This window comes from Topomyia yanbarensis, chromosome 1, assembly GCF_030247195.1.
Source record: "Topomyia yanbarensis strain Yona2022 chromosome 1, ASM3024719v1, whole genome shotgun sequence".
NCBI lineage: Eukaryota > Metazoa > Arthropoda > Insecta > Diptera > Culicidae > Topomyia > Topomyia yanbarensis.
The window spans coordinates 91,755,042-91,765,292 of NC_080670.1; the positions used below are offsets into that span (position 1 = coordinate 91,755,042).

General features: G+C 43.8%; 2 protein-coding genes across 2 annotated transcripts in view; one reads left to right on the forward strand and one right to left on the reverse strand.

Annotated features, from left to right (window-relative positions):
* LOC131696373 (uncharacterized) overlaps positions 1-5,412 on the reverse strand; it is a 67,389-nt gene extending 61,977 nt beyond the window's left edge. The window contains exon 1 of the mRNA XM_058984918.1: positions 3,633-5,412. Coding sequence (XP_058840901.1) covers positions 3,633-5,412 — 1,780 coding nt within the window. The remainder of the gene's footprint in view (positions 1-3,632) is intronic.
* Positions 5,413-9,257: 3,845 nt separating this feature from the next.
* On the forward strand, positions 9,258-9,896 carry LOC131696374 (uncharacterized). Its single transcript, XM_058984919.1, has one exon. It carries the CDS (start codon positions 9,258-9,260, stop codon positions 9,894-9,896), a length of 639 nt encoding a protein of 212 aa, XP_058840902.1.
* Positions 9,897-10,251: the final 355 nt, after the last annotated feature.

Genomic DNA, 10,251 nt, shown 5'->3' on the forward strand with positions numbered 1-10,251 from the left:
CGGAACAGTAAGTGGCTGTGTGGCCAAGCTGTTTACAATTGAGGCAATTCATCACACGAGGGATGAAAAGGCGAACGGGGAGACGAATTTTATTAATAAGAACATGGCTAGGCAAAGCAGACCCAGCGAAAGTTACACGAAATGAATAGGATGGTCGGGAAACTTTTTTCTCTTCTTCATGTGATACTGAGTACAATTGCTTACAATCGAGTATTTTTATCTTATTAAGCAGGGCGTTCTTGTAACAACCAACACCATGCTTAAGTATATCCTCGGCAGTGAGGCTGGGTTCGGAGATGACTCCATCGCATTCTATATCGCGGGAAAGTATATAAACTTTATATTCACGCGTGAAGAGTTCGCAGGCTACTATCTCGTTAGCTTGTCTAATGTTATCAATGCTAACTCGAATTTTGTCTTTATTTACTTTCACGATCTCTGTTACAGCAGAAAATCGTGAAGTCAGATCCCGTGCAATTTGCACAAGGTTTAATGGCTTTCCTTTCCGCCTGAAGAAAACCTGCCAAGGTCCAGAAGACCCTTGGGGTATAATTTTATTCTAAGGGGAGTTGAGGGAGGGGGATCAGAAAAATTTTGCTCTTGTGAAATGGAGGATTCCATCTCACTATCCTCCATCTCGCCTACCATACACAGTAAGTACATTAAATAATAACACTAGCAAAATTATATTAAAATCTACCTGTCCTTTTAAGAGTTGCAGATTCACGCTGTCTCCCTCTGTCACGCTCGGGTTGAACACAGCGTAACCACCACTACCAAGATGGAGCCGCTGTTTACCTGTGGGTCCAGGGGTATTTCCTTACTACGCAGCGTGGCTAGGTACACAAATACACAAAAGCCCGTTTCTGCACTAGCACAGATGAATAAGTGATGATGAAGCGAGACGCTTCACCAACAAGATGCAGCTCTGTCTCACTTAGCGCCGACTGTATGCAGCGTAACCACTACCACCACAAAGGTGGGGCCGCCGCTTACCTGTGGGTCCAGAGGTATTCCCCTACTACGCAGCGTGGCTAGGTACACAAATACTCAAAATCCCGTATCTGCACTAGTACGGATGAATGTCTAGTACGGATGAATCGCAGCCAACAATCCTGCCTGTCTCCGCACCAACACGGCATCAAATACTGACACGGTACACAAACTTCTAGCCTATTCACGGCTTGCACAGCCTTGGTTGCTACAACCAATCAGCAAACACAACCTTTCAAGGCGAAGGCTAAAACTGTTATGAAATAAACTTTTTGATCGAAATCTATCGAGTTTAATATCCAGTAAGCAATGTATGCTTGTCAAATAAATTAAAAACACCGTACAAGGTGTAAATTGCTTCAATATCTTGATTGATATTCAAATTGGGACAAATCAGTAGAACTAGAAATTTTCTTGATCCTGTTTGTCTAATTTAATAATACTTTAATCAAATGCGCGTGCGAAATTATGCTATGGACATTTTAAATGTGTTCAGAATACTTTCTAAAACATAAAAACGTACATAATAGCCAACAACCAAAAAACATTTAAAGTTTGGCAAAGGACCAAAGGTAAACGGCCAATGATCTATACAGTGAAATTAAAGGGCCATTAATGTTTTTTGAGCAAAAATCCCCTCAAATCAAGTAAAATCTTCAGAAATTATTGCATGTTATCAAAGTATAGATCAAACTACAACGAATGTGTGCATTGTTTTTAAAAAAATTCGCCTTCGTTTTCAAATAGCAGATTGAAATATATTAGCAAAATTTCAAACCCATTTTACTCGATTCAGTCATTTTGCTTATTGGCCCTTCTCAAAAAAGGCGTGATATATATGAACATCAATAAACTCAACACTAATTCGGCCTAGAAAAACTCTAGTAAGAGAACTGCGGAGAGAAAAACAGCATTTTTGGCAACGTATGCCCCGGCATTGTATGGCAACACATCCTATGTTATAAGGATAGGCAATGTTCGATTGGATCCGTTTTTTGACAGCTAAACGCGAATCCAATCGATCCAAAATGGAATCTCCGCAGTTCTCTTTCTAGAGTTTTCCTAATTCGGCCCACTGTCTACATGATGTCATCCCACTCGCACCGAAATAAGAGTGAATAGAAAAAAAATAGAATGAAATGATCACAAAAATGGAACAAATCTGAAACAGATTGGAATGCATTTCCAATTGCGCTGAAAGACACTAGACCAAACCCGCTCGCTATAAAGTTCCATGCAAGGAAAATACCGAGAACCTCCACTCATTCTACCTAAACCACCAAGCCATATTCATCCGGTTACCATCACCTCCGATACGCCGCTATCCTGCCCTCCCCTACCACGAAACATGTTCCAGAAATGAGACGGAACATACCAACACAACACTCAGCAAAAAGAGCAAGGGGCCAAGTTACCCTCTCAATCTCCACCTAAACCGATTCCGACTTTCCGAGAGCGTGGCCGCTCAAACCACCAATACCACACATATTACGAAGTAAAGTTTGCGCAATCGGTGTACACACATCCACACCGTAGCAGTTCCAGAACAACATGCACACAACCCGCCACTCTTCCCATACCGGCACAGCACGCCTGTGGAACGTCAAAACTAGTCTCATGCAGCTCCTTTACAAACACTCGAACACATCAACAGAATGGACAATTTTAACGGCATGTTAATGCGCACACGAGAAATGCATCAATGCCATTTCGACGGAACGATGACGTGAACGTTGATGCTCTGCTCCGCTGATGGAAGCCGGCCTATAGTGGCGCATTTACACAAGAGCACAAATCTATCCGACATCTACCCACACCATGGCAAATTTGTATGCTACAGCAATCGTTGATTGCATCCACCAAAAATGCAATCAGGAATGCTACATACGGCCTACTGTGTAACTGTCAGTACGCATAAATATGTAAGCCGTTAACATGATCCATTTGTATTTTATCACAGGTACAGTACGTCAACCAGTAAGAGCTACTCCTATGATATGCACACATCAACAGCACGGATAGCTCTGCGCTGCGAAACGGGTATATACGCACACACAAAAATGTCTCGCGTGCAATCTGCAAATGGCCAACAATCACACTGCCACCACCCACCCAAAGAGAAAACTCCGGACAAACCGTAGCTCGCCGTTAACATTTTATAAAATAGAATTTTTCTGCTTCGTCTATTGCTGTGATTTGTAATCTGCGAATCACGGTCTGCCCGGAATACCCCCCCCCCCTCCCCGACAGTACGCCTATCGGTCACTCCCAAAAAACACTCGGGATGTAACTAACTTATCTTGACTGTATAAGATTTTATGGTCACCGCAACATATTTATTTCATGGATTTGTTGACTTTTCTCGGTGAAAATGAAAACTCCAAATTTTCCCATTACCACACGTAACGTTTCGGCTTACTGCTCTTCAGCCATCGTCGGACGCCTACAAACATTTATTTAGCATTAACGTTAACATCAAATTGTTCACAAAAAATTACAAAGCTAGCATTCACAAATTAAACACAATTTACAATTAACTCACATAAACTTATATCACGCATCTCCATTCACTCTCGTTCACTCTCCACCGCTAGGCGGGCGATCACTCTTCGACTGTCTGCGTTCCTCGCTATTCAAACACTGTCGAAGCTTGGTGACCAGACCGTCGTATGTTGTGCAGAACGTTCCACATTCTCTTTGTAGGTTCACCGTTTTTTCCTCGCCGAGAATTTTGATGGGAAACATCTCTGCAGTTAGTCTGCTCTCCTGGTTTTCGATTCGTTCCAGTATCCGGGTGTTGTCGAAATCGAAGATGTGTCCTTCTTGCAATGTGTGTTGTGCTAAACCAGTTCTCGCATCTTTTTTCTTCGCGTCGTTCTTGTGCTCCGCTACTCTCGTTTCCAGCCTTCTCCCCGTTTGTCCTACATACGTTTTGCCATCGCCTGTTCCACACGGAATCGAATACACCACGTTCTTCTGTTTCCCTGGTGGGATCGGGTCTTTCAGTTTGGAGAAAATTCTGTTTTTTATTTTATCTTTTGGCTTGAAAGCAAGTTTTGTATCGTGTTTTCTCAGAATTTTCTCTAGTTTTTCACTGAGTCCCGGGACGTATGGCACAGCTACATATGCCATTTCAGCAGTCGCATCTTTATTCTGCTGTAGGCCATTATAGTGTTTATGGACCCGATCTTTCAGAATTTTGCGAACAAACCAGTAGGGGTAATGGTTTATTCGCAATATCTTTTTGGCTGTTTCGATTGCCGCTGGTCGGTTTTTACAGTCGGAGAGCTTAACTGCTCGATCTACGAGTGCAATTGCCGTGTTGCATTTATGCGAATAGGGACTCTCTGAATTGAAATCCAGATATCTACCATCCGCTTGTTTGGGTAGCCAAACTCTTTCGATGCGATCATGGTTTCTGGTTAGCATCATGTCAAGAAATCTCAATTTCCCGTTGTCCTCCTCTTCAATGGTGAACTGGAGTTTACTGTGGAAATTATTGAACGAGTCTAAGATTTCTTGAATGTGCTCCCTTTTGCCCACACAGAAGCAATCGTCTACGTACCGACGGTACATCATTAGAGGTATTTGTTTTCTCTCTAATGATGCTATGCACTTCTGTTCCAATCGCTCCATCACCACATTCGCAATGACTGGTGAGAGTGGAGAGCCCATAGGGACGCCGAAAGTTTGTGCATATATTACACCCCGATGTACGAAAAACGTCGATTCCAACACAAGCTTAACCGCCTCCATGAAACTGTGTTGATCGATGCTTGTGTGTTTCTCCACCTCTTCCCATCTCTCGTTCAAGCAGTCCAGGGCAAAATCAACAGGCACGTTCGTGTACAACGACGTCACATCCAGAGAGAAAAGAACTACATCTTCGGTGATCTGTGTTCCTGTTATTTGATCAGCGAACTCAAAACTATTTTTAATGTGGTACTCAGTTTTTCCTACTATATTTCCAATCACTCCAGATAGAAATTGGGCCACATTGTACGTTGCTGATCCAATCGTCGAAACCACCGGGCGGAGAGGTCTGTCCTGTTTGTGTATTTTTGGCAAACCATAGACTCTTGGTGGATTACAACTGGATATTTTTATCTTCCGGCGTGTGCGCGCGTCGATGTACTTGCTATCGCGCCACCCATCCACCAATACACCGATTTTCTTTAGAACTTTCGATGTGGGGTCCGATTTCAGTTGTTTGTACGTGCTTTCATCACTCAGAAGGTCCTCCATTTTCTGTTCGTACTCCTCAGATGCAATGATGACGGTTTTGTTTCCCTTGTCCGCTTTGGTGATAACCAGATTGGGGTTTTCTGCCAAGAATTTCTTACTTCTGCATATGTCCTTGCTTATCCATTCATTTTCGCAGTGTCTAGGTTGTTTTTTGAAATTCATGTAATTTATCATGGCATCTCGGTATGATATTGGAGTTCGCACTTCTAGATATTCTGTATAAACAACTTAAATTAGGTGTCAACACTTCTCTAGCACATAATAATAAATATATGTAAATCAGAACGCTCTCACCCATTTGAGGTATGCTCCTCTGGTTGATATTGCGCTGCCCAGTTCCGCTCAGTAAGATATAGCACACTACCACACACAGAAGGCTGAAAGCACGCCATCATGCTTCGGATTCCATTGACTGATCAAAAACCGCAATAAATCCAAAATTTATCAGTCTTCATATGGCAATCATGATATTCATTACGCACTTCACACTGTTTTCGAAACAAATTCCCTAGTTAGAGCCGTGTTGATCCATAAAACATCAACTTTTCAGTGGGTTAATACCAACATCAGCGAACAACACACAGAATAAATGTAGGCTTTATATTCTTTTCATTACTGAACTGTACTTAACAAACTAAACACGCGATTCTAAAACTAACTCGATTCCTTTTATTTATCGTGCGTATTTTATCCATTTGTGTTCCTTTTTCTTTCGATTCCGGTATTGCTTCCTGTCGGTACGGTCTCTGTCCACAGGTTATGGGCCCAGGTGCGCGGAAGTCGTGGAAAAGTGACGAACTAAATCAGGGCCGTTGCAAGAGTCGTTTGTTTTCTTTCTTACTCGGTCGTGCGCGAATATAACACGAGGCTGCGTGTGTTACAAAATGGCGGACAGTACAAAATCACGTTTTCGGAGCTTAACCAGACCAATTGGGGCTCCTGGAAACAGCGCATGGAATGGTTGCTCGAAAAAGAAGACCTGTGGGAAGTGATAAGCTTTGCGAAGCCAGATGCGGTGGCCGAAGAGTGGAAGAATCACGATCGAAAAGCGCGGGCGAACATTGGGCTTTTCATCGAGGAAAGTCAGTATAAATTGGTTAAAAATACGGACAGTGCACGTGGCGTGTGGAATGCTCTCAAAGAACACCACGAAAAGGCGACAATGTCTGTCATGCATGACATTGTGTAGTGCTAGTATGCCAGAAGGCGAAGATATGGAAAAGCACCTTTCCGGTATGGAAGAATTGTTCGACAAGTTGACGGCAACAGGTCGGAACCTGGATGAATCATTGCAAATCGCTATGATTTTTAAAAGTGTTCCGCCATCTTATCATGGACTGGTGCAAAGTCTCCATAGCTGGGCGTATGAAGACTGGACTGTTACGCTCGTGAAAACTCGATTGTTGAATGAATACAATCAGCGTCGGGAGAAGACTGCATCTCTATCGCTAGATATGAAAGCGATGAAATTGGACATGGGAAGCAGTAAAAAGCCGGAAAGAGTGTGTTATTTCTGCAAACTACCGGGACATTTCCGGAAGCATTGCAAAAAGTGGCAGGCACAGAGGGGAGCTTATAACGAATAAGCGAGAAAACAGAATTCGAATGACGGAAACCCGAAAGCAAAGCAAGTGCACGAAACAACCAACACTGTTTGTTTTATGGCTGGTGAAATAAAGTCGAACTGTTGGATAATTGACAGCGGTGCATCGTACCATATGACGAGTGACAAATCGTTCTTGTCGACACTGCACAAAAGTTTCGAATCGAAAGTAACTCTTGCTGATGGTAATCAAACAAAATCTTCCGGCATCGACGAAGGTGTCCTGTTTGGTGAAAATGGTCATGGTGAGAGTGTGGATATCAGTCTAAAAAATGTGCTATATGTGCCGAATTTAGACAGTGGTCTAATCTCGGTAAGCCAGCTGGCTGCTAAAGGGTTTGTAGCGAAGTTTAGTGCATCGGATTATGCCGTTGTATGTCCGGTTGGTGAAATCGTGGCAGTAGGTGATAAAGTTGCGCGTTCATGCACAATCGCTGAAGGTTGGAACTGAACATCACGAGAAGTGTCAACACACTTGGCATCGACGAGTTGGGCATCGTGACCCGGAAGTGTTTCGACGAATGAAAGATCTGGTATGTAGATTTAATTTACAAGACTGCGGTGCTCGTATTACCTGCGAATGCTGCCTTAAGGGTAAGCTGGCACGGAAGCCGTTCCCACCGATAACCGAGCGGAAAACGACGAGGCCACTGGAAGTGACACACAGATCTTTGCGGGCCGATGGAAACTACAACTCCATCTGGCAATCGTTATCATATGGCCCCAATCGACGATTGCAGTCGGTACACTATCGTATATTTACTAAAGCATAAGAGCGAAGTGGCCGGAAAATTAAGCAGTATGTTCGTTGGGTGCAGAACGTCTTCGGCAGAAAACCATTCGTTATTCGGTCCGATGGTGGTGGCGAATACGTCAACCAAGTGTTACGCGAATTTTATGAAACGGAAGGGAATAAAATCGCAGTTTACCACGCCCTACTCGCCCCAACAGAATGGCATCGCTGAACGTAAAAATCGGTCACTACAGGAGATGGCAATTTGCATGTTAGCCGATGCAGGAATGAGCAAAACGTACTGGGGTAAAGCAGTACTGACGGCGGCGTACATACAGAACCGTCTGCCTTCTCGAGTAGTAAAGAAGACTCCGTATGAGCTTTGGACACATCGTTAACCGAATCTTGCTCATCTTCGAGTGTTCGGGTGTGATGCATACGTGCATATCCCAGATTCGAAGCGATCTAAGCTAGACCAGAAAGCAGTAAAGCTCACCTTCGTAGGGTATTTCGAGAACCATAAGGGATACCGATTAGTCGATCTTTCCAACAATCGTGTGACTGTCAGTCGTGATTTATCGAGATTGGAAGCGGATCGGAGCAAATTTGTGCATTGGACGAATCTGTTACGTCTGCAAAACCAGAAAGTGAGATTGAAATCCCAATTACTATCACGTCACAAAAATTGGCTGTACCGGAAGGAGATGATGACGATGGATCGTCAGTTGAATTCGAAGGTTGGGACGACGCTAATGATGATCCATTTCTCGGCTATGAAGAATTTCCGATTGAGGAGGAGCCAGAATTGCAACGAGATGCGATGCGAACAAGAGGAATCCCTCCGATACGTTATGGCGATTTTGCAGTTGGGATTACAAAGTGTAAATGGGAAGAACCAACCGATTATAGTAAGGCGTTGAAGATTGCGGACTGGAAGAAGGTGATGGATGCCGAAATGGAGGCGCATGCAGAAAATGTAACCTGGGATCTTGTCTAATTGCCGAAAGGAACGAAGACGATTGGTTCACGATGGGTTTTCAAACTTAAGGGAAATGAAACAGGTGATGTCGTGAAATTTAAAGCAAGATTGGTTGCACAGGGATTCAACCAGCGCTATGGTGTGGATTATGTGGATGTTTTTGCAGCACCGGTAACACGACAGGAGACATTTCGAGCGCTACTGGCACTTACAGGCAAGAATGGGATGAGTCTTCAGCATTTCGATGTCAAGACCGCGTATTTGAATGGGACAGTCGAGTCAACCACTCGGGTACGAAATCGTCGGAAAGGAGAAGTACGTAGGTAGACTCAAAAAGAGCATATATGGACTCAAGCAGTCGGCGCGCTGCTGGAACCGAGCTCTTCATGCGGTGTTGAATAAACTGAGATTCACGCAGTGTGAGTCCGACCCTTGCTTGTACATACGTCGTGATGATCGAAATGTTACCTTTCTGCTCGTCTATGTCGACGATATTCTGATTGGCTGCGTTGACGAAGCGTCCATTATCGAAGTTTATGAAGCACTACGAACGGAGTTTGATGTGACGAATCTCGGAGCGGCCAAACACTCTCGGATATGAAGTTCGTCGAAAGGATGGTTGCTTCAGTCTGCGACTAACCAAGTGTATTGAAATGTTGATTTTAAAGTTTGGACTTGAAGATTGCAATAATTCCAAGACACCAATGGACACGGGATACACCAGATCAGAAAATAACGGAGCGCCGTTTGGTGACACAACTTTGTATCGCAGTCTAGTAGGTGCTTTACTCTACGTTGCGGTGAATGGAAGACCGGATATAGCTGCAAGCGTGTCACTACTCGGCCGTAAAGTCAGCGCACCAACAGAGATGGATTGGACGGCTGCCAAACGTGTCGTCAGATACCTCAAGTGTACGAAGGAGTTAAAATTGACATTCAGTGCTGGAGATGGGTGGGCACTTGTCGGTTACTCCGATGCTGATTGGGCCGGCGATCATGCTACTAGGAGGTCTACGACCGGATATATTTTCTTCTTCGGAGGTGGACCCGTGGCTTGGGTTAGTCACCGGCAGTCGTGTGTAAGTTTTTCCTCCATGGAGGCTGAATATAACGCGCTGAGTGAATCATGCCAGGAGCTCATTTGGCTGCGGAGATTGTTGGAGGATCTTGGAGAAATACAACTGGACGCAACTACACTTTTTGAAGACAACCAAAGCTGTCTCAGTTTTGTGCAAGTAGAGCGCACGAGTAAGCGTTCGAAGCACATCGATACAAAACAGCACTTCATCAAGGACTTATGCGAAGGTGGTGTAATAAAGCTTGTGTATTGTCCGTCGGAGTAGATGGTAGCAGATGCACTTACGAAGCCGTTAGGTGCAATAAGGTTTCAGCAACTGTTAGAACATATCGGTCTATCGAAATAGGATGGCTCGGTGCTCATTGAGAAGGAGTGTTGGAGGGAACAATGACCACCTCTCACATGATACATCTTGGTTCAACCATCCAGTATCTTACCCCCCGCATCGACTTTTCAGTGGGTTAATACCAACATCAGCGAACAACACACAGAATAAATGTAGTCTTTATATTCTTTTCATTACTGAACTGTACTTAACAGAGTAAACACGCAATTCTAAAACTATCTCATTTCTTTTTATTTATCGTAGGGTATTTTATCCATTTGTGTTCCTTTTTCTT